Here is a 25,495-nt window from a genome sequence, read left to right as displayed (position 1 = left end):
ATGTCTCTGAGAGTTCCTTCTTAGTGGCCACAGCCATGACCATGTCATCGACTGGGAGCTCCTTCATTAAAAAAGATTTTTTGGAGGGGGATGTAATAAATTTGTTTGGCCTCCTAGGAATAGGCTCCATGAAATCCGGGGACTCCTACACCTTTCGAGAAACCAGCTCAAGGAGCTCATCAAAAGGCGGAGTCACCCAAGAGGTGGAAGGGTGAGACCCAAAGGCCTTCAGGTATACAGACTCCTCCACCGAAGGGTTAGAGGACTTCCAGCCACTTCTCTGCTTTAGCATTTCCTGGACGTCTCCAAAGGAGACATCATCAGGAGGTGACTGTGGAGACCCTTCTGCCTCATCGAGGTCCGTCTTAGATGTGATGGACTCCTCTGATGAGTCTAAGTGCTTCCTCTTGCACATTCTCTTCCGAGGGACCTCCTTAGAAGGGTACTCTGAGAGAGACATCCTAAAAAGGGTACTCTGGAGAGGTTTCGGAAGAGTGTGTGGAAGGTGCCCTGTGGGGCATCCTAAGGCCTAGGGTCTCTGGCATCTCTGTGGATGCCCAGGTATAGAGGCAGGTACTGATGCTCTGGAGGGAGGAATATCCAAAGAGGACTGTGGACCTCCTGCATCAACTCTCCAGATCAAGTTTGCCCTATGAGTCAAAACATGATGGTACAACATATCTAACTGAAACACACATCTTTCACAAATGGAAATGCAACAGACTAAAAGAGTTTGAAATCTCCAATGTCCGGTCATCCCAGAGGGAAGACTCACCCAGTCAACACTAAGGTTGGGAGCAGGATGGCAGGGTGATTAAACAAGATGGAGACAGACAACATGGACCTATCATTATGGTGAATACATAACTTTCATAGTCAGTTTTGTCTGCTCCTTCTGGATTCAACATGTGGAAAGTGCAGTTTTGTACCTACCATAAATGTAGATGTTCGAGGATCCACATTGCTGCAGTCCTAACTATTGGGGTAGTCCGCTGTCCAGTCGGCCCGAATACCAAAGTATATGGCTGACGTCGGTCAGGGCGCATCAGACTGACGTCAGTACGTCAGGGTACTAATGCGCATGACCGACGTCATATCCTGTCTTTTCTTGCCCCAGATGTCAGAAGACCCTGAAAAGCTAAGGCCAAAACCAAAAATTCCAAACATACCTGCACCAAAAATATGTACAATATATACAAAATTACCAGAATATAACCTCACCTACACAACCACCCCTAAACACAGAGGGGAAGGAGGGAGGGTAAATTGGACTGCAGCAATGTGGATCCTCGAACATCTACATTTATGGTAGGTACAAAACTGTACTATGTTCTTCATTCCACATTGCTGCAGTCCTAACTATTGGGTAGAATCCCAAAGCAGAGGTAAGGGAGGCTGGCAAATCATAAGGAAGCAGGAACTGACAACATGCCTTGCAAAATAGCTGTGGCAAAACCAGCCCTAGACTTAGAGTAGAGAGGAAGGTGATAATGCTTAGAGAAAGTATGCACTGAACTCCAAGTAGCTGCCTCCAAAATATCCTTAGTGGCCACCCCTTAGAAATGCTGTAGAAGTGGCAGTAGCCCTAGTGGAATGAGGCCTAATTCCAGCTGGAATCTCCTTGCCATGATGGGAATAACAAAATGCAATGCAAAACCCAATCCACCTAGAAATAGTTTGTTTTGACACAGGCTTGCCCTGAACCCAAAGCAAAAGAAACAAACAACTGCTGAGACTGCCTAAAATCCTTAGTCCTGCTCAAATAATAACGCAATTGCCTGTGTACATCTAAAGTGTGCAAAATCTTTTCCCCTTTATTTTGGGGATCTGCATAAAAAGTAGGCAAATGAATAGTTTGGTTTAAAGCCACACTAGAAACCACCTTAGGCATAAAGGAAGGATTAGTACGTAAAGATACCCTATCCTTATGAAAAATCAAAAAAGGCTCTACCGCCATAAGGGCCTGCAACTCTGAAACCCTTCTTGCAGAAGTAATGGCCAACAAAAAAGCAGACTTCCATGACAAATATTTCAATTCAGCAGTAGCCGCAGGCTCAAAAGGTTGTAGAGTAAGTTTCTCCAACACAAAATTGAGATCCCAAGCAGGAGTAGGAGCTCTACGTGGGGGTCTTATATTCTTTGCCCCTCTAAGAAATTGCTTGAACAAAGGATGCGAAAACAATGGTGGGTCACAATCATAGTGAGCTGAAATTGCTGCAGCATGAATCTTAATGGAAGAGAAAGACAAACCTTTGTCCAATAACTCAGTAAGATATTGAAGAGCCACACTCAAATTAGGCTCAGAAATCTCCAAATTGTTCGCTGCACTCCAAAATAAAAATCTCTTCCATTTTTCTGCGTACACTTTCCTTGTACTAGGTCTTCTGGCTTCCATAATCACATTTAAAACTTGTTGAGGAAGTTGAGACCTGCTGTCTTTCAAAACAGAATATGCCAGGCTGTTAGATGAAGAGATTGAAGCTTGACATTGAGCAGGTGACCGTCCCTCTGAGACAACAGGTGTGGAATCAAGGGTAAAGGCCATGGAGGCTTCCTTACCAGACTCCTCAGTAATGGGTACCAGTGCTGCCGAGGCCAATCTGGAGCTATTAAAATCATCCTTGGCTTGTCTTGTCTGACCTTTAGAAGCACCTTTGGGAGAAGAGGCAGAGGTGGAAAAGCATACACATGAAGATTTTTCCAACTGAAAGAAAGAGCATCCACTTTCCAAGCTGTGTGATGAAACCTCTTTGTGCAAAACTTTGGCAGCTGGTGGTTTAGTGGAGAAGCGAACAGATCTATGTCTGGAGTTCCCCATGACACTGTCAATTTTGAAATACATGAAGATCCAGTTTCCACTCGTGGGGATCCATGATTTGTCTGCTTAACACATCTGCTAAGGAGTTCTGTGCTCCGGCAGAAACCTTGCCTGAAGAGTTAGTTGCAAGCTGAGCGCAGTCTCCCATAAAATCATTGCTTGCCTGCACAATGGGTAAGAATGTGTTCCCCTTGTTTGTTGATGTACCACATGACAGTTGTGTTGTCTGTTAGAATCAACACCTGCCCTGGAAGAAGTAACTCCTTGAAAGCCATTAATGCAAACTGGACTGCTAACATCTCTTTCATGTTGATATGTAGATGCTGTAGTCTGGCAGGCCACTTGTCTTGTATCCACTTTCCATTTAGATGAGCTCCCCAAGCAATGTCTGAGGCATCTGTCGTTAGAATCTGACTCGCCTCTGGCCGGGTCACAGAGAGTCCCTTGTTTAGGTGACATTCCTGAGCCCACCACAAAAATTCCTTTTGAATGCAAGGTATTATTTGAATGACAGTGTCCAAATCCTGGCAGTGCTGTGTCCATACATTTTTGAGATACCATTGCAGCTTCCTCATATGCAGTTTGGCATTGGGAAGCACCAGAATACAAGATGCCATGAACCCTAAGGCTTGAAGGACTGTCCTTGCAGTCAGCCCGGACTGAAGAGATAGTTGATGGAAGTAACTGGAAAGATTCTTTTGTTTGTCCGGGGTTAAAAGGCCATCTGGGCTGCTGTATTCAGTCTCACACCCAGAAAGCACATGTCTTGAGAGGGTACTAGACTGGACTTTATTTCGTTCACAGAATACCCTAGGCATCTTAGCACTGCTATGACATAATCCAAATGCTGTAGAAGGTCTTCCTTTTCTTGAGCTAGAATCAGGCAGTCGTCCAAGTAAGGATAGATTTGAATTCCTTTTAGCCTGAAGTAAGCTATCACTGGAGCCAGAACCTTTGTGAATACTCTGGGCGCAGTGGATAAGCCAAAGGGCAATGCAGAGAACTGATAATGAGAATTTCCAGCTCGAAACGCAGATACTTCCTGCAACTTAGTCTTATAGGCACATGAAGGTAAGCTTCCTTGAGATCTAAAGTTACCATCCAGTGATCCTTGCCCAGCAGAGGTAAAAGCTGTTGTAACGTCAACATTTTGAACTTGGGAATGTCCAGATAAGTGTTGAGGATAGATAAATCCAAAATTGGCCTCCACGTGTTCCCCTTCTTCGGTACTAGGAACAGGCGAGAATAAAATCCTAGGCCCCTTTCTGGCACAGGAACTGGCTGAATGGCCCCTATGTGGAGCAACAGAGAAATTTGCTTGTGAGCCTCTTGTCTTTGTAGAGGAGGAATGTCTGGCATGCCTTTGAAAGGAGGCATGGTATGGAAATAAAACCTGTAACCGTGGTGAATGATATCCAGAACCCATCTGTCTTGGGTAATTAAATCCCAATTTTCTTTGAAAAGAGACAGCCTTCCTCCCAAAGGTGCTGCCAGGCGAGAATGTACTGGCAGCTGAAAAGGCAGGTCATTGGGTCTGCTTACGAAAGGACTGACCCCTGCCCTCACCAGAAGTCTGAGCAGGAGAACTCCCTGTCCTAGGCCTAAAGAACCTTGAGCTCTGCCCCTACCACGTCTAGACCTACCCCTAGACTGGGAATCATAAGCAGGATAAGTCCATCCCTTAGTAGGCCAATTTCTACTAAACTTGGAGGCTGCACCTGCAAAAATCCTTAACAGTTTGCATAGACTTAGCCTTGTCCTCCATTTTCTTTAAGACTGCTTCCACAGGCGAACCAAACAACACATCAGACTGCAAAGGAGCATCCAAAATCCTTGTTTTAACATGCTCAGCTAAATTCTGATCTCTCAACCAGGCATGCCTATGAAGAACAGAACCAGTGGCAGCCACCCTCGAGGAGGCCTGCACAGCATCAAAACCACATTGCAAGGAATGTTTACCCACCTGTTCAGACACATGAACTAAATCCTGCAACTCTTTACACTCAATACCTTCTGCCAGAGCATCCACCTTAGATTTCAATTGTGAAAGGAGATAATTCTGATATTTTAACATGTGAAACTGACAATTCAACGCCCTCATGGCTAAAGTGGAAGAAGTATACACTTTCTTTCCCCATCTATCCAAAGCCCTTGCCTCTTTATCAGGAGGAACAGGATTTTTAACAACAGAGGCCTTCACACCTTTAGGCCCCTGAGAGACAGTTTCGGGTCTGCCCTAGGACTCTTAAAAGATACTTATGAGCTTCAGGCACCCTATAGTACCTATCCGGTTTAACTGGGGCAGGAGGCAAAGAATCAGGATTGAGGGAAGCCTCTGCAAAAACATCTTCCACCACATTCAGAACAGGAGGTATAGCTAAAGGCCTATGCTGGGGTAAAAACAAGAATTCCCTAAGCCTCTTCCTGGAATCAGAGAAATCTTGACCTTCCCATTTAAAATGCTCCCTCATGGAATGCAGAGTCTCTGAAAATGAAAAATCCTCAGGAGGAGAAGCTGAAGGAGTAGAATCATCCACATCAGAATCAGAATAAGGAGGATACTCCTGCAAGTCTTCAGCCGAAGACTCAGAAGCCTCCGAACATTGCTCAAAACTCTCAAACTCAGGTTCCACCCTAGGCCTCTTATCAGGAGGGGGCATAGAACCTCTAATCATAGTAATCACCACTGAAGTTAAACTTGGCCTGCCTCTCAAAGAAGCCTTGGAAACAGAAGGGGAGGCTCTAACCACCTTAGGAAGAGAGGGAAGAACAGCCACCTGAGAAGCCCCCTCAGCCTGGCCTACTTCCTGCGAGGATACATCCTGTAACAGTAAAGTCTCTCCCTGAGACTCCAAAGAAACACCTGGCAAAACCTCCGGCTCCACTGAGCCTTCTAAAGATCCGACGTCTGGGACTGTCGGTTCTTCCATTCTAGGCTTTGCTGCTTTGTCCTTGCGCTTTTTGTAAGCGGCGTCGGAGCCTCCGACGGCATTTTATAATTACGCTTCCCAAAACTAACCTGGCACAGTCTAACCTTCTCTTAATAGTGCGTTTGTTAAATCTAGCACAAGAGCGGCATCCAACAACGTCGTGCTCAGGCCCTAAACAAGGTATACACAAAGTATGGTAATCCCTATGAGGTATCTGTTTCCCACAAGAAATACAGTTATTCACTTTTTCTGACATCCGGTTAAATACTGAGGCAAGAAAAAACCAAAATATTCCCCAACGGGGTACTTAGCCAACTTTGATTCGGTCTGAAACTCTGACTTCAGAAACTTTCAGAACGCCAACCTGCACTCGCAAAATTGCTTCTGCATCGGACCATGCGGCAAAAAAGACTGAGGATATGACGTCGGTCATGCGCATTAGTACCCTGACGTACTGACGTCAGTCTGATGCGCCCTGACCGACGTCAGCCATATACTTTGGTATTCGGGCCGACTGGACAGCGGACTACCCCAATAGTTAGGACTGCAGCAATGTGGAATGAAGAACATCACAATCCCCAGTCACAAAAATTTCTCAGGAGGAACTAAGGAAGGATATTTTACAACACAGTACAACCAAAGGAAGCCCTGGACCTGGACTGAATGCTTACAATGTGACACAAAACTGTGGTGGCCCAGCCAAGTATCAGCAGCACAAATATCATCCAGAGGTATTCTAGAAAGAAAAGATGTAGAGGTAGCCACAGCCCTAGCTGAATGACAGCTTGTGAAGAAAAATCTTGCCTTTCAAAGAATATGCAAACAAAAACAATCTGACAGCCACTTGGATAAAGTTACTTTAGGCACTGAAGAGCCCAGACTTGATTTTGAAAACAAGACAACTGGCTAGATTTCCTGAAAGACTTGGTATGGTCAGGATAAAATCTTAGTTGCCTACACATCCAATCAATGCAAAAGATATTCACCTTTGTTAGAAAAATTGAGAAAAAACCCAGGAAGATGAATAGAACTTTTAAAAGTTATTCTCAGAAGCTACCTTAGGCAAAAATGAAGGGTTCATAGAAAGAGAAACCCTGTCCTTATGGAATACCAAATAAAGGCAGACGAATCAAGTACTTAGAACTCTGAACCCCTTTTAGCAGAGGTAATCAGTACCAAAAACAAAAAATATCCAAGACAACTTCTAACCTGAGGAAATTGAAGGTTCAAATGGAGGATCAGCTAGAACATGAAGAATGAAAGGCAGATCCCGGGGGGGGGGGGGGGTAACCAAATCCTTTCCTGGATGAAGAAGTAGAAAAGTACCTTTGAGAAAGGCCTTGGATATCTTGAGAGAAGCCATGGGCATACTATCTCTATCAATCAATACGAAAGTTAGAAATAGCTGTTAACTGTTTGATAGTAGCAAAACTAGATCCTGAGCCAAGCAACTGTCCACAGAACAAATCTTCTCTATTTACCGGTATATACTTTTCTATTGGATTCTCTCTGAGAAGAGGGCAACATATGAACCGCCTGTGAAAGCCTGGGATTCCTGGCCATCAAGGTAACTGGAGGAACCAGTCAGCTTGAGGGACTGAAGACTGGGAGGATCCAGAATGGGATCCAATACCCAATAGGGTTATTTCAAAAGAGGCTAAGGATGGTAAACCACACCTGGAGAGGACAAAAGGGGGCAATGAGCATCACAGTAGCTCTGCAGCAGGTTGCTTTCTGTAAAAACTTACCATCACAAACATGTCTGAACATGGAGTGCCCCAGCACAGAAAAAGCTGAGCTGCCTCTGTTGCATTTAGGGATCACTGATGAGACAAAAAAATGCTCCTGCTGAGGCTGTCAGCAACAATTTTGGACTTCCTCGGGGGTATGCACTGTCATCAGAAACCACTGACAAGAGATCATCCACTGCCACACCCTCATGGCTTCCAGACAAAGAGGATAAGAAAGTGTTCCACCCTGTTTGCTGAGATACCAGATGACTGACATATTGTCCATCTGTATCTCAATCACACCCCCCAGGGAGGGTGCCCTGAAAAGCCTGCAATGCTAGGAGGACTGCTCTCATCTCCAGAATGTTGATGTGAATGTGAGCCTCTGCAGATGACCAGGACCCTTGAACTATCCTCCCTTTGAAATATCCCTCCAGGAGGGAGGCATCTTTGTTGACCATGGCTGAAGGAGAAGCCATTACAAATGGTCTCTGTAGCCTTACTAATGGAAACTGTAACCATCACTGAATATGCTTGAGACACACTCTCGTCTGCCATATGGGAAAATCAAATGGATGAGTTTGGAGGAACCACTGAACAGCCAGTGTCCATTGTATGGTCGTCATGTGATATCTGGCTAAAGGGACCAGTCCTATTGACGCTGCCATATGATTCAGAAGCTTTAGAAGTGTGTAAGCCAGAGGTTGGGATTTGAAAGCACTGACATGGCCTGATCTTGAAGACTGGAAACTCTGGAGCTTGGAAGCCCAGTGATTTGACGGACCATATCCAGATGACACCCTATGAAGTCTAAGACTTGCACACACTGAAGGCTCGATTTTGGATAGCTGACTGTAATGCTCAAGTTGTCACACAGTCAGAGTAAGGAGTCCCTGGCTGAAACCAATGGTGCCTTTGTGGGGGAGGTTAGGAGCCAATCATCCAGGTATGAGAAGACTTGAAATCCCTGCAGCCGGAACCAAGCTGCGACCACTGCCATGCACCTGGTAAACACCCGGGGAGCTGTTTTGAGACCAAATGGCAGGGCTCCCAGCCAGAAGTGAAGGAACCTCTGGGAACAACTATCTTGATGTGATGGTAAGCATCGTTGAAGTCTACTGAGCACATCCAATCATCCTTCATCAGAAGAGGTAATATGGACTGCACCATGACCATCTGGAACTTGGACTTTTTCATGAAGTGGTTTAGTTTGCTTAAATCCAAGACTGACATGAGGTCCTTGGTTTTCTTTGGTATTAAAAAGAATCTGGAATAGACCCTGGATCCTATCTGGTCTGCTGGGACCTCTTGAATAACTCAATTTGTGAGCAGCTTTTTTTATCTCTGCTTCTGTGCAAAGTCTCTGATGGGGTGGAACATTTGAGGGATGTTTTGGGAGACAGTTTAGAACTTCTACAAAGGGAATGATATAACTTCTAGATATTACTCTCAACACCCAGACGTCTGAGGTGATGGCCTCCAAAGCTTTGGGATGGAGAGCTAGATGACCCCGGACTGCCTCCAAAGAACAGTAGTCGGGCAACCCTTCAGGATGGCTGAAAAGGCCCATTGGAAATAGCCCCATGGAAGCCCTGACTCTGTTGACTGCCTCTGCTCTGTGGGTGGCATCCATTCTTACTCCAGCCCCGCCCTTGGGAGTAATCTTCCAGAGGAACATCCTGGGAAGAGAACTACAACTTCTTAAAGAAGAGATGAGTACCCCCTTTCTGATTTCTACAGAAGAATCACTGGAGGTAGAAAAGTGGACTCTAATAGCAAACAGTGTCTTCTCCTGTTGGTCACTCCTCATCAATTTGTTCTTAATCTTGGGTCCAAACAAGGAGAACCCATCAAAAGGGGCATTGATGAAGGACTGTTTGAAGCAGTATGCAAATTTGCACAACTGCAATCTCAGAACTTGCCACTCTGGATGCTCCATTAGCTGCGTTAGAGATGAGTCTCACTGAAGACTTGGGAATGGAAATCAAGGTGGACAACTGACTCTTCTGCTTCTTCTAGGTATCCTGAGACTGCTGTGTCTTCAGGGTGCTTAACACTTACCAGACTAGGTCCCACTGAAGCCATGTCAAGTGCAATAAGTAAAGTGCCCTCAAAGCAAAGTTGGATGTGGCATAGGATCACTTTCCTAACTGATATAAGTACCAGAGACTCCCAGGTCAGGGGTGAATCGAGGAGCTCTCCTCAGAAATCTCCTTTTTGGTGGCTGCCACCACCACAGTGGCATCGATGGCCAGGCCCTTACTCCAATGAGGCTTGTCTGGGGGGAGCAACAACTTTGTCCAGCTTCCTAGGGATAGGTTCTACTGTGTTGGGTTCCTTCCATGCCCTCCAGGCTACCAGGTCTATTAGAGTATCCATAGGGGAACCACCCAATGCATGGATGGACCTACATCAAGAGCCACCAGAAAAACTGACTCCCCCAGAGAAGGGGGGGCTTTGGTGGTCCATCCCCTGTGCTACTGAAGCACTCCAACAAATCACCAAAGGAGGTGTCACTACATGGAGACTTGGGAGATCCCTCTTCTTCCTCAAGTTCATGATTCTCAGTGAGGGGACTCCTCTGAGAAGTCCAAGTGATTCCTTTTGAACTTTTGCTTCCCTAAAACCTCCTGTTGTGATGCAGCTGAAAAGAGGGCAATAGTCAGGTAACCCCACCAAGAGAATAGACTGGAAGCAGGTTGATGCATGCTGTCCCAGAGCAGACTGGCAACTGGCCAGAGGAATGTATGACAACTGGGAGAGGGTGAAGACATCTGACCCTTCTCTTGAGAAGAGAACACCCTCTTAGAAATGGCAAAGGCTGAGGAGGAGGTGGGCCTCTTGGGTGCAATGGTCCCAGAACCAGAAGGTACAGAAGACAACCTGAACCCAAGGGAGCTGTGCTTAGACCGGAGGTTGAGAATGGAGCTGACCTGGCTAAAGCTGAAGCTCAGAGAGGGAGTGACGATCCTGTAACAGGAACTGCCAGCCCATACTCAGACACTCCAGCTTCAACACCAAGGCTCCAAGGTGCTGATGGCCCTGAACAAGTGGGGTTGAGGCTACCAAGGAACAGGATGAAACTGAAGACAGCAAGCTGTCAGATCTGATCCAGAGGGTGGAAACTCAGCTAGCCCCAAAAATCTCAGATCTGAAAGGGCAGAGGGAGGAAACCAGAATGATGGAGCCAAGGGTCCTGGTGTTGGAACTGGAACCAAAGAAATAAGCCCTAATTGTATCTGTGTCTGGAAAAAGGATCTCATCATTTGCTCCATATCCACAGTTTTGATGTTGCTCACCAACTTGATGACCAGACAGACAAGGCTACAGATGATGGCTTTGGGTGTCTGTGGGAAGAAGACCCTACAAGCCAGATCCAAGCTGGGGAGGCTCTGAATCGTGGTGGAGATGGGGAAAACTCCAGCAATCAAAACAGGAGGTCAGATTACTCAGAGCTGGAGATGTCAGAGCAGATGTTGGTATCAATGCTGCCTGGGAGGCTGAAAGTTGAGGGACCTTTGGACCTAGACAGCCCAAGATAGACATTCCGGAGGTGGAGGCCAAACAAGATCTCTTGTGCTCCCTTTTGGTGTGCCTAAAGTTTTGTGGCAAAGGCTTCTCTGACCTAGTTTTGGGATCCAGGGGAGAAGCCCTACAAGCAGAAGCAGGACCAGAACAGGTAGAAGGTAAAGGCCCTTTCAAAACAGGCTTGGCTTTACACTATTTAAAAGAACTTGAGCTGAAAATCTCACAGATGAGCAACCGAGTTCAAATGCTCCGGAACATGACAGTGCACACATTAAAGGTGTGCATCCTGGGACAGCAACTTGTGCCCGCAGGATATGCACTTTTTAAACCCCTTATCCATGACACAGTCCTATCACAACACACATCAATAACAGTAACAAAAAATAGAAAAATAGTAAAAGACCTAATGACTAAAGGGAAAATAGTGAGAAGGGAAAAAAAGGGAAAACTATCTAAACTACCCAACCCTAAAATACTACCTAAAAAAACTACCTAAACCTATCAAAACCCACTAGCAACTGCTCTTTAAGGTAAGGAAAGAAAGACTCACAAATCTGCTGCTAACTTCTTCAGTGAAATTGAATCAATAAAGTGGAGCCAAAGACCAAGCTGCCAGCAGGAATGGCAGCAAACTAGATTTAGGGAGTTGATGGAGGAGTAGAAGTTATGGGTGAGGGAGGCAGTGCCAAAATGGACTAAAGCCTTTTGAATTCGCCAGTGTCAGATCTAAAGTACCACAGGATGAATCCGCAGGAAGCAGACAAAATCAGACTGAAAATAATGATGTCTGGGTTACTTTTTGTGATAAGGTCTCAACGGATTGAAACTAAATCTTCCATGACTTGTGTAGGCAGTTAGGAATCCTGATCTGTAAAAGAGATGAAGCTGTTCACTTAAGTCTAGAACTGGTTTTGCAAGGTTTTCCTTTTCTGGAATGACAAGCAGTCTGCAATAAAAAAATGACATATTTGAATGGGAGGAATTCTGTGAATGGTTTACTCTGTCAGGGGTTGCTATATCAAATAAAAGACTAGCTGTATTTAAGGCATTAAAATATATGGAGCTTCTGTCCTTATAGTTTGTGAACAAACCTGATGACACAGGTTTGCTGAACAATTTAAGATAGCCACATATCTGTGAACATCTGTTGCTGGATAAGGAAGGAGGTAAAGGGAAGATAGTTGCCATTTTGAAGAGCACTGACTGACTATCATTTTCTGGTGTACCTTATAACTTGTTTGCTTTCCATTGAACCACTTTTGCTGACAAAAATGCTTCAGAGGAACTCCTTTCCTTTACATTATTCTTTAATTAGAAGCAAAACATTTACGATCATTTATGATCAGACCTGTTAGTAACAGCCTGCATTTAATTGCTGGAACCTGTGTTCTGAGAGACTGCTTTCCAATCTGTCTGCAAATATACAGAGCTGAGTATATTTTTTTGGTTTTAGAGTTTGTACTGTTAGTTGTTGCTTAGATCTCTGTTGAAACTGTCCCCCCGCTATTTTCTGCAGTGCCTTCAGTTGGTATAACTGTTTTTTTACAGATTGTGTATCTAACTCAAGGATCACTTGCATAACATTAGACCTGTTAGTAACAGCCTGCATTTATTTGCTGGAACCTGTGTTCGGAGAGACTGCTTTCCAATCTATCTGCAAATATACAGAGCTGAGTATATATTTTTTTTGGTTTTAGAGTTTGTTAATTGTTGCTTAGATCTCTGTTGAAAGTGTTGTCTCCCTGTTCTGAGAGACTGCTTTCCAATCTATCTACAAATATACAGAGCTGAGTATATTTTTTTGGTTTTAGAGTTTGTACTGTTAGTTGTTGCTTAGATCTCTGTTGAAATTGCCCCCCCCCCTTTTTTTCTGCCATGTCTTCAGTTGGTATAACTGTTTTTTACAGCTTTTGTGTTATCTAACTCAAAGATCAGTTGCATAAAATTAGATCTGTTAGTAACAACCTGCATTTAATTGCTGGAACCTGTGTTATGAGAGACTGCTTTCCAATCTATTTGCAAATATACAGAGCTGAGTATATTTTTTGGTTTTAGAGTTTGTTAATTGTTGCTTAGATCTCTGCTGAAACTGTTGTCTGCCTGTTCTGAGAGACTGCTTTCCAATCTATCTGCAAATATACAGAGCTGAGTATATTTTTTTGCTTTTAGAGTTTGTTAATCGTTGCTTAGATTTCTGTTGAAACTGTTGTCTCCCTGTTCTGAGAGACTGCTTTCCAATCCATCTGCAAATATACAGAGCTGAGTATATTTTTTTGGTTTTAGAGTTTGTACTGTTAGTCGTTGCTTAGATCTCTGTTGAAACTGCCCCCCCTATTTTCTGCCATGTCTTCAGTTGGTTTAACTGTTTTTTACAGCTTGTGTGTTATCTAACTCAAGGATCACTTGCATAAAATTAGACCTAATAGTAACAGCCTGCATTTAATTGCTGGAACCTGTGTTCTGAGAGACTAATTGCTGGAACCTGTGTTCTGAGAGACTGCTTTCCAATCTATCTGCAAATATACAGAGCTGAGTATATTTGTTTTGGTTTTAGAGTTTGTTAATTGTTGCTTAGATCTCTGTTGAAACTGTTTTGTCACACCCACCCTCCCTATTTTTTGCTTGTAGTTTAAATTTGGTGGCTTTTGCAGTTGCCCGCCCCACTGTAGATTTGATCTGGGACACTTCCTCAGTCCCATCTCTTTACCACATTCTACCTAATAAACTCTTTCTGCACTTGCTTTTAGTCCTTTTCAATTTAATTGCATTTTTTAAACTGTTTGGTCTAATATTGCTACATACTCAAGTTTGCTAGCTTGCACTGCATGTGAACTGTTTTTACTACTGTTTTTGCTACTTTTCTGTAAAAAAAAAAAAAAACTGTAAGCCTGTTTCCTACCTTTCCTGTTACTAGTGTTCCAGATACAGATTTGCTGTATCCAGGACTGTATGTAAGCTTCTGAGCCCCCCAACCCTTTCTGTGTTGGAGGGAAGCCTTCTAGCTCATCAGTGGGAGTGGTACGCACTAGGTAACCTGTCTACCACATAAGGAGTGGTTCTGGCCCAGAAATTGTAGTAATTGGCCATTTGGGCAATCTCTTCCAACTTTCTGATTTGAAAGCCTGCATTTGCACATGTTTCTGTCCTGTAACTCATCTAGTGCAGATACAGATTCTTAGTTTTAGCACTTAAATTTGCTTATTTGTGCTCAGCACTTGTTCAGAACTTGTAAGCACTAAATAAGCTACTAATTTCTATAGCACTCAACCTTCCTCATTACCGAGAGGAAAACAGTTTTTGTACTCTTTTCTCACTTGCTTAGAGAAAAACAGCTCTTGTACTCACTTTCCTCACTTATCTGGAGGAAAATAGTTTTTTGTTCAGGCATGTCCAAGGGTCAGCTCCCAGTGTTCTCTCCTGTCTATCTGATGAATCTGGGCATCTTGAAGCAATGTAGAAATTGCCTCATGTACATAAACAACCCTCTCCTCCTACCACCCAACAATACAACCTGTGAGAGATGCACTTATCTAGCCAAACTGGAGGTAAAGCTCTCTCCAACCAAGAATGAACTTGACAGTCATGAGAAGGTAAACATTTGCACCACACCACACTCATCACATAGTCTCACTAATTCTACACCACCAAAATCCACACATAGTAAGAAAAAAACATTTGCGGAGGCTCTCAATAATAATCTGTCTAAGCAACAGAGACCTCCAAAGCAGAAACGCAAGCAACCTCCATCCCCCAACACAATCCAAATGACACATAACCCACAGACTCAGTGTGCCCCTACACCACAGCCAATAAGGCAAAACAACGTGCCCAACACACTAGTCATAACTGACTCTATAGTCAGGCACACTGATGTCCCTCTCACCAAGCTAAACAAGGAAAGGTTACTGTCAGCTGTCTGTCGGGTGCCAGGATCTGCCACATAACCCACGCACTCAGGTCACTCCACAAGTACAAATATGACTTTGTCATTGTCCATGTTGGTGTGAATGACCTGAGATGTACCTCCCTGGACTACATGAAAAAAGACATCGAAGAGCTCTCCGATCTTGTAGCCCAGGCAGGTATGACCCTAGCCCTGAGTAGCATTCTGCCATCGCCCAGAATGATACCGCAGTACAAGGACAAAATGATTGACTTCAACAATTGGCTAAGCTTCTGGTGTCATTCTAAGGGGATCTAGTATCTGTCTGCTTGGGATGACATGGTCGACAGACCACGATGCTTTGCCACAGATGGCCTGAACCTGTCGCCCCTGGGATTCCAGATACTGGCTAAGGCTCTTGCTGCCCCTATAGTGCCTTTTTAGGCAAGGTTCAAATAACAAATTCACCACCGTAACAGGAAGAGGCAAGCAAAAACTGGGGGTAATGCTACTCAATGCTAGAAGTCTAAATCTCAAAATGCACTCACTCAAGGCACTCCTTAAAATGGAGAACATCAATATCTGTGCAGTGACTGAGACCTGGTTCAAGGCTCCAGAGAGCACCCCTGCACTACCACGCTATAACTCATACCACACTTTTCAGCCATGTAACCTGGACCGAAACACCAAAGGCGGAGGTGTATCCATATTCATTAAGGATATCCACACCTCCAGGCTAGTTGCTCAGGATAATGCATCCAAGGTTATCCAAGTGCAACTAACTCTGGGCAAAACTGCAATCCAAATTGTAGCTTGCTAAAGATCCCCCACCATGCCCCAGGATTCCCACTACTCTTTTCTTGATGTACTGGAAAATATTAGGGTTCAACCAAACACCCTAATAATGGGCGACTTCAACTACTCCACCATTAACTGGGAAAACTACTTGTGTACCAACTCCTTAGCTTAACGCTTTCTGGAATTCATAAACTCCAATGCCCTGGATCAACTTATCCACACCCCCACCACGGGCAACAATATCCTAGACCTAATTATTACCAACATGAGTGACCGGTGTTCCACACCTGAAGTCAACTCCTTGTTGGTCCGATCCGACCATAAGCTAATCATCCTTGATACCCCAACCCCCATTAAGGAAACCACGGTAAACAATTTCTCCAAAGCCAACTTCATGCTTCTTAACACAGAAGTGATGAACTTCATGACACTCATGTAGATGGACAATACAGTTACAACTGCTGAATCCTACACAAATGCACTCATTAAGCACTTACACGAGTGCATGGATCATGCTATCCCAAACAGAATCAAGACGCTATCCTCCAAAAAAGGAAGCCAATCTGGTGGTCCCCTGCCATAAACAAACTGTACAACAGAAGGAAGAAACTTTTGCAAAAGAGAGTAAAATCCCATGAGTGGAGGAGCTCCTTGGTCAGCCTCAGTAAGAAGTTGAGATCCCTTATAAGATCCTCCAAAGCTAGCTACGAAAACAAAATCACCACTAACTAAGGACAACCACAAAGCATTCTATAGCTATGTCAAGAATCTCGATGGCAACATCCAGATCTGCTCTGAGTTACAGCACAACAGCACGAAAATTACAGAACCAACTGATATTGCCAACATCCTGACAGATAGGTTCAGTGCTAACTTTACCCCCCCCCCCCTCACCCCTAAAGGGCCCATATCTATACAGGAAGAATGCAGAGTCCATGTAATCACAACTATGCAGGTAAAAGCTGCACTCTCTAAAGCCAAAAACACAGCATCCATGTAACCGGACAACATCCCAGGCTGAGTTTTACACGAACTTCAGAACGAACTGGCTCACCACTTAAGCACCATGTTCAATAATAGCCTCACATCAGGCTTTGTGCCCACTGAATGACGCATAGCAACAGTTATCCTACTCCACAAAGGGAGAGCCACCACTGATCCAGAGAACTATTGACTTATTAGCCTGATGAGCCTGGTCTGCAAGGCCATGGAACATATCATCATCATGGAACTCATAAACAAAGACATTGGTAACCTCCAAACTCTGGATCTCACCCAGTTCGGGTTTGTGAAAGGCAGACAATGAAAGCTGACAAGATGCCAAAACACAAATAGACATGTGGTAGGAAAACACTGATTTTTACCTTGAAATGTCCTCATCTGCTGTGAGCTCTTGTTCCATTAGTAAAAACACTTGTACCTGAAAGAAAAGAAAATATAAATTATTTGCTAGTGGCAGTATTTTAAAAGTACCTCTGTGCAGCTAACATTCAAAAGCCTGCAATGTCAGTGGAAGAAGGATGTTATGGCATGCCTTTTTACAAGCAGGGCATTCACTGTCAACATATCTGTATGCATGCTTTCAGGTTTGAAATGTAAGCAGGTCAAAGTCAGTTTTTTGTACTACCAAGAATAACTTCATATATCCACTATTGGTAAGGCAGGGTATGACCTACTAAATACTGAATGTGAGGGGAAAAGAAGCAGAACTACTTAAAAGACATCAAAGCAAAAGCTAAGAAGACTACAAAGCAGTAGCCAGGTAAGTGCAAAGAATGGACTCTAACCAAGATAAGTTAACTTTGGAAAAGTCTTACGCAGGTCTTCTAGTTCTGTTATACTTGGTATCCAGTGGAATGGTTAATAAAAGACAGATCACAAACAATGCAAATATACGGCACATTGAGGTAATACTCCTCAAAAAAAATAACTAACTTAACCTAAAATAATTCACTTGCAAAATCTGAAGGAGTCTGCTGTGCTTGCAAAGACAGAGTAGTGAATATAGACTGAATGGCCAGACATATACCTTTCAAAGATTTTGTCAGACAGAGAGAATAGTTACAAAGTCCTGTAAGTATGATTCCAAATACTTCACAGAGTCACAGTCAAGCAGGCTTTAACTGAATTTTTCCATCTTCCAGGAGGCAATGACTGGCTTTGCTCTCCATAGACATCCTCCTTTGGGGATGCTACTCTCCCATAACCACTAGTCCAAATAGCCTCCACAAAATGAAGAGAAGTGTTTTTCTATAATCCAGCAAATGTTTGACTAAGGTCATAAAAAAAAAAAAAAAAAAAAATGAAAAAGACTCTGGATGGGTGGTATGTTTGCTAAGTATCACTAGAAAATCTGGAGCTAGCAAAGGTGTTTCCCCCAAGAGATTCTCAGTCAGAAGACTTCCAAGTAAATAACAAATACTCAGCATTAAGGTTTACAGATGGAGGCAAGTCTCTGACAGTAAAAGAACAATTTATTCAGGACTGTCTTTCAAAACACTAGCACTTAAGGGGTATAATATCCAGACTGCAAAGTTTTGTAAATGTTATGAACTGCTGACCACATGGCTATACTGCCTCTGAAATAATAAACTGAAGCTGTAACACACCTCTGATGAAGTAATGCCTAAAAGGTCTAGGAAGGAGCTCATTAACCAAGTGGCAACAGAAAAATACAATTTCAAAGCCAGAGAGACACATTGTACAAAATCTAGTCACCCTGCCTGCTTTTGGTAAAAGCAAAAAAAACAGATGTTCGTGTTCCACTGTTGCAGTCATCACACTTGGATTATCCTGCCAAAGGTAGCCCTTAGTCGGCCCAAATACCAGAGGCTTAGTATTTCTGCGTCGGTTGCTGTCACTCCAGGACTGATGTCAGGTCGTCAGTGGTAAAAAAAATAAGAGAGCTGACACCATTACATCAGTCTTTCTTGCCGAGAAGCCCAAAGCAGAAGCAGTTCCCATGAGTGCTGGTCGGCCGCTACCCGAGTTTTCATTTCCGAATTGAAGTTGAAGTCTTTTAAAGCTAAGTACCCTGGTGGGGATCCTTTTTTCTTGCTCTAACCGATGTCAGAAAAAGTTAACAATTGTCTCGCCTGTGGAAAGCAAATACCACACAGAGATTTCCATTCTTACTGCATCACATGTTAGGCCCAGACCACAACGTCCCTCGCTATCGGTTTTGTGCTTTGTTCAATGCCAGAACTATATGTCATCAGGCCCTTATTGTAGGTAAATATTTTTGCTCCAGATCTCCGTATTCCGAAATGACTTCAGTAAGCCATCCGACTACCAATCTTCTGAAAAAACATAAGGATAAAGACAGAGACAGACCGCACAGGTCCAAAACTGCTGACGACGCTTCCGTTAAGCTAGTCGCCAGTTCACCAGTCCTCAGTAAGGTGCTTTCGCAGCCCCTGATGCCCGCTTCTGTGGATTCGCAGGCTGCTAGTGAGACCCGTTCGGAGTCCGGTATGCCACAAGACTCTTCTTTGACTAAGGATCCTGCAGATGTCTCTACCTTGGATGGGTCCGCAGCCGCTGATCAGGCACCAGCTTCCGAGGAAGTTCTTCACACTACTGATATTCGACACAAACCGACGACTTCTTTCACATCTTCAGTTATTTCTAAAACTACCGAGTTTCTAAGGCCCAGGGTATGAACTACGCCTAAAAAATGACGAACCAAGCTCAAGCACCTGCTTCCATGCCTCAATCTCAAATGCTTAAAATGGAGAATGACCTTATCATGCTTATTAGGGAAAGCCAGCTTACCCCTTCCAAAAGAAAAAGAGACTTGTCCCCAGCAGTTTTATCTGACCAGGAGTCCGATAACTGAGATTTCTGAATATATAGACATGCAACCCTTGTCTGCTTATGCGTATTCAGATGCAAAGGAATCCATTCCTTCTGCCTCTCCTCCAGAGGATTTTTCATTTGGTGAAACCCTACACACTTTAAGGGAGCATTTCTAATGGGAATGTCAGGACTATCCTCAGTCCAAAAAGAGACTCAGGCAATTCTTAGATTTATCACAGCACAGACCTTTAAACATTCCTCCAGTCTTGGATGTTGTGGATGATGTCTTTATGGAATCCACTTTAACTCCTGACACCCTCCCACCTTCTCCCAGGAAACCTGACAGATATTACAGAGTCCCTGACTCACACAAATTTCTTTTCAAAAATCCTACTGCTGACCCAGAGGTCATCTCCCAAAGACCTAAAGGAATAAAAGCAACCACAGCTAAGAATCCCACCCCTTTGGACAGGGATTCCCAAACTTTAGACAGATGGGGTAAAAAAGTATACACCTCTGCAACTCTTGCCATTAGAGCACTCAATTGTCAGTTCCACATGCTGAAACCAGCAACATACAATGGAACTCCTTAAACAAAAAATATCTACCTTTCTGGTTTGTGCAGAAAATAAAGAATTACAGAAGCTTATGCATTCTGCAAGCCAAGTTACTAAACACACCTTGCAATGTGGCTTTGACACCTTAGAAGCATCCTGCAGGGCAGCAGTCACAGGTTCTGTACTTAGAAGGCATGCTTGGCTTAAGGAACAGATCTTATCAGACCATGTCAAATCAAAACTATTGGACGCACCATTGAACAATGACAATTTGTTTGGCACCAAGGCAGAAGAGGTCTTAAAAAAGATGGAAGAAAAAGCTAAATCTATGCAGACAGTTAAAGACTTCTTACAGGTCCAGCCTCCGAGGTTCAGTAGGCATTGCCTCTCCAAGCACTGGTCCTTTCTGGCCCCGTCAAGGCCAGCTCAGACTAGACCTAGGGGAAGCAGACCCCCTAAGACAGCAGTCCCAGGGAATGCGGAGATCTAAGCAATGGAATTCCTCCACTTCAAAAACAGGGAGTGCTAAGCCAGCCCCTTATGGAAAGGAATCACAATGACTTTACAGCTCCACCCTTTACCTCTGCCCACCTGCTTGTGCCCCTAGGAGGAAAACTCTCCTCCCATGCAAAAAAACTGGGCCTCCATCACCAATGACCGATGGGTCCTCAACATAGTGTCCCAGGGATACAAATTTAATTTCCACACTCTGCCAACCCCAAAAGGGTTCCCAGATCTTCCTCCAAACCAGAGGGCAGAGGCCCAAAACCAAGACCATTCCCTGCTCTCCATGAGGGCAATACAGCCTTTTCCTGCAGACCAGACAGGCCAAGGTTTCTATTCCAGGCTTTTCTTGGTACTCAGAAAAGAGGGCATCTGGCACCCAATCCTCGATCTATCAATTCTAAATGCCTTCCTGGTGATACCAAAATTCAAAATGCTCACCCTCCAATAGCTTTAGCCACCCTAGAACTAAAAGAGGCCTATCTACACATCCCAATCAGGGATTAGTGCAGGAAATATCTATCTTTGAAATATGTACACTTTTTCTACACCACCAGGGGTTTTTCACCTAGTTTATTAATGATATTCTCATCAATACGAAACATATTCCAACAATCACAAATGATGCATTTGATGTCAAAAAAATCAGTAGTGAAAGGTAGCACTAATGCCCTGCTATAGTTGTTCATTCTCTCAGTTGCTAGGGGCCTGGTCAGACCCAGAGGGTTGTCCAATAATGTTCTATAAACCCCATTAGTCTTTTTTGTTGGACCTCACCTATTATGTCTTTAACAAATTGAGGAGGGTAACCTCTGCTCTGTAACATACCCAGTAGGAGGTCACACTCTCGAAGAAAATCAATATCCTCAGATACCATTCTAGCCAATCTAACACATTGTCCCATCACAAGGGATTTCTTCTGGTGCAAGGGGTGCCAACTCTCAAAGTGCAAAAGAGAGTTGGAGTATGTGGGTTTCCTATAAAGATATGAGGTGAATCTCCCCTTGGAATAATCCGTCCTCATGGTCACGTCAAGGTAGTTCAAAATATCATGGTCCTTGGTCATGGTGAACTACAGAAAAGTGGTGGTGTTAATATAAGTAAAAAATCTATCCAACTCATCTTCACTACCATACCAAATCGTCAAGGTACCGCTCCATACAGAACCCACATGTCCTTGAACTCGGAGTTCACAATATACAGATCCTCCCACTGGGTAAGTACTAAGTTGGCAAATGACGGTGCACAACAGGAGCCCATAGCCACCCCTTGCACTTATTTGAATATTTGCCCCTCGAAGGAAATGAAGTTATTGGGCACAACCATCTCCATACAGGATCTGATGGTAAGAATGGTATCATGATTCAATGAGTTCTGCTTACATAAATAATCGTAGAACCATTCAATACCTACATCATGGGGTATTACAGAAAAGAGGTCCCTCACATCAGTATAAGACATTCGTTGTACATTTCATGTTTAATCTTGGACAGGAAATCCCATGAGTCTTTAATAATTAGGTCCCTATCATCCAACACATGTTTAATTGAACAGTCAATGAACCTGGCCAAGCTAAAAGTTTTTGATACTTTTGCATCCGCAATTGGCCAGAGGGGGGGATTAAGGATACTCTTGTGGATTTTTGAGATTCCGAAAATGGTCGGAATCCTAGGATGTTTTGTCTCTAGGAATCTAAAGGTCTCTAATGTGATTTGTTCATTTAATAACAGTTGTTCTAGATCTAAATCAATACGTCTATAAGCTATGTTAAGCTCATTAATGGAGACCTCAGTATAGGTATCACTGTACAGCAGGTCAATCATCCTGCTGTTGTAGTCCCTAGGGACCATAACTAGTCCTCCCCCCTTACAGGCTTCATAATTTGGATGTCACTGTTCTCTAATATATAATGTAATAGCCTTTTTCCTGTGAGAGATTGTTTTTCTAAATTGTCTCTCACAAAAAGATTCAAACACTTCCACCAATGGGCGCATAGGTGGAATGAATGTACTTGGTCTGATAAAGAGGCTAGCATTGACCAAGAGATTAGTAATAGGGTCATCCCCCTGTGAAAAGAAAAGGGCCATGTTAAGCTTCCTAATGTAGATTTTGAACTGTAAAATAGTACTGACAATGTCAGTTTTACAAGCTGGCACAAAATTAAGACCTTTCGAAAACAATTCTGCCCATTCAACAGTTACATTGGTCTTACTGTAATTGTACACCTTAAAATTATTACCAAAGTTGGAAATAATGTTGCAAACATTGGCATCACTCATCTCCAATGCTGCTGTTGTTGTGGTCTCCCTCCCTCCACTGATACTGGTAGTTTGATTGTCCATAGTTCACATTGCCTTGCCCCCCCCCCTCTAGTTCATTAACCGCTGAGATCTCCTCAGGGGGGTGTTTTTTTAGCTTGACCAAGTTTGTTGACTGTTCAGTTAAACGTGTTGGATGATAGGGACCTAATTATTAAAGACTCATGGGATTTCCTGTCCAAGATTAAACATGAAATGTACAACAAATGTCTTATATTGGTCACCACTGATGTGAGGGGACCTCTTTTCTGTAATACCCTATGATGTAGGTATTGAATGGTTCTACGAATATTTATGTAAGCAGAACTCATTGAATCATGATACCATTCTTACCATCAGATCCTGTATGGAGATGGTTCTGGACAATAACTTCATTTCCTTCGAGGGGCAAATATTCAAACAAGTGCAAGGGGTGGCTATGGGCACCTGTTGTGCACCATCGTTTGCCAACTTAGTACTTGCCCAGTGGGAGGACCTGTATATTGTGAACTCCGAGTTCAAGGACATGTGGGTACTGTATGGGCGGTAACTTGACGATTTGGTCTTATTTTGGCATGGTAGTGAAGATGAGTTGGATAGATTTTTTACTTATATTAACAACACCACCACTTTTCTGAAGTTCACCATGACCAAAGACCATCATATTTTGAACTACCTTGACGTGACCATTAGGAAGGATTATTCCAAGGGGAGATTCACCTCACATCTTTATAGGAAACCCACGTACTCCAACTCTCTTTTGCACTTTGAGAGTTGGCATCCCTTGCATCAGAAGGAATCCCTTGTGAAGGGATAATGTATTAGATTGGCCAGAATGGTATCTGAGGATATTGATTTTCTTAGAGAGTGCGACCTCCTACTGGGTATGTTACAGAAAAGAGGTTACCCCCCTCAATTTAAGGACATAATAGGTGAGGTCCAACAAAAAAGAACTAATGGGGCTTATAGAACATTATTGGACAACCCTCTGGGTCTAACCAGCCCCTTAGCAACTGAGAGAATGAACAACTATAGCAGGGCATTAGTGTTACCTTTCACTACTGATTTTTTTGACATCAAATGCATCATTGTGATTGTTGGAATATAATTCGTATTGATGAGAATATCATTAATAAACTAGGTGAAAAACCCCTGGTAGTGTACATCTTTCAAAGGTTTAGTTGAAAGAAAAAAGGTGGCATCTGGACTAGGTGGTACTTTCAAGTGTGGAAGATGCACCCAACACCCAATGTTCTTTTGTGATTGATGCCAAATTTATTAAACTTAGGAATTTTGGTAAAATCACTACACATAAAAAGTACTATTGTTACACCAAGAGGGTTGTATATGTTGCATCCTGTACATGTTGCGACTGTTATTATGTCGGTAAGACTGTCCGAGCTTTAAGACAACGGATCTATCAACACAGTTGTATTAACAAACATAGGGAGACCAATGCCTTATTTAAGCATATTAAATTATATCCCACACACTGTTTCAAGTTTTTTGTATTAGAGCAGGTCGACTTGGGTACAAGGGGAGGACCTGTCGATGATTTTCTTGAATTTTTAGAGCTCAAGTGGCAAATAAGGTTAAATGCATGTGTGCCACCTGGGCTCAATGATAAAATTTCTATTAGTTCTATGTTAAAACTAAAAGCTGTTTTTTATGTAATGTTTTTAACATATGCTCTATTTTTGGGGGATCACTGGATCAATAATTCAGTAGTATTTTAGTGGGGTGGTACTTTTTTAGCATGGAATGATATATTTTTCTAACGGCAGAAAATGACATACTTTTTTTAGCAGGAAATGACATTCTTTAGCAGGAAATGACATCTTTCTTGTTTGACTAATTGTTGAGTAGGGCAGGCTATTTAAATTAGCATTATGTGTGTCTTGTAGTTCTGAAGAAGTCAATTTTATGTACTTTTGACAAAAGCACTAAACTCTTATCGTGGTGGAATAAAATTGTTGGATCTTTATTTTTGGTGCAGTGCTCTTGGTTATTTACTCCATTCAGCTTTTTCTGGGTTTGGATATTTTCGTTTTTCTTAGTTTTTATAAATATTCTTTATTAGCGTAATAAAATTGGTAGGAAATTCAAACAATTCTAAAGCCTTAAAAAGAAAATCCCAGCTCAACGAATCAAAGGCTTTTTCTATATCCAAAGCTACTATTAGAGTTTCTTGGTTGTTTCTGTTTAGAAAATCTATGAGTGTTAGAATTCTTTGTATATTGTCATGTGTGTCTTTTATAAATGAATCCTGTTTGATCCTCATTTATTATGTGTGTCAATGATTTTTTTAATTCTATTAACTAATATTGACATGAAGATTTTATAATCCTTGTTAAGTAAAGATATTGGCCTATATGATTTACACTGTAAAGGGTCTTTGTTTTCTTTTATAATGGGTGTAATTAAGGAGTATCTCCATGAAATTGGAGTTGTGTTTTGTGCTAGAATTTCATTCAAAGTTTTGTGAAATGATGATGTTACTGAAGATGGAAATATCTTACACAATTCATTAATTATTCCATCAATTCCCGGTGTTTTATTACTTTTACTTTCCTTGATTTCTTGAGTAATTTCTTTTAGAGATATTTGTTTTTGAACATCTAACTAACTTTTCTGGTATTGCCTTTACCTTTA

The 25,495-nt window shown here is 42.9% G+C and overlaps 1 protein-coding gene across 1 annotated transcript in view; it reads right to left on the bottom strand.

Annotated features, from left to right (window-relative positions):
* The window catches only part of DOP1A (DOP1 leucine zipper like protein A), a 2,183,138-nt gene that overhangs the window by 112,308 nt on the left and 2,045,335 nt on the right, over positions 1–25,495 (bottom strand). The window contains exon 35 of the mRNA XM_044073353.1: positions 17,052–17,107. Coding sequence (XP_043929288.1) covers positions 17,052–17,107 — 56 coding nt within the window. The remainder of the gene's footprint in view (positions 1–17,051; positions 17,108–25,495) is intronic.

This window comes from Protopterus annectens, chromosome 1.part1 (genome assembly GCF_019279795.1).
Source record: "Protopterus annectens isolate FY-2018-M chromosome 1.part1, PAN1.0, whole genome shotgun sequence".
Taxonomy (NCBI): Eukaryota; Metazoa; Chordata; order Ceratodontiformes; family Protopteridae; genus Protopterus; species Protopterus annectens.
The sequence above is the reverse complement of the archived record's forward strand: the minus strand, read 5'-3'. Positions and strand labels throughout refer to the sequence as shown.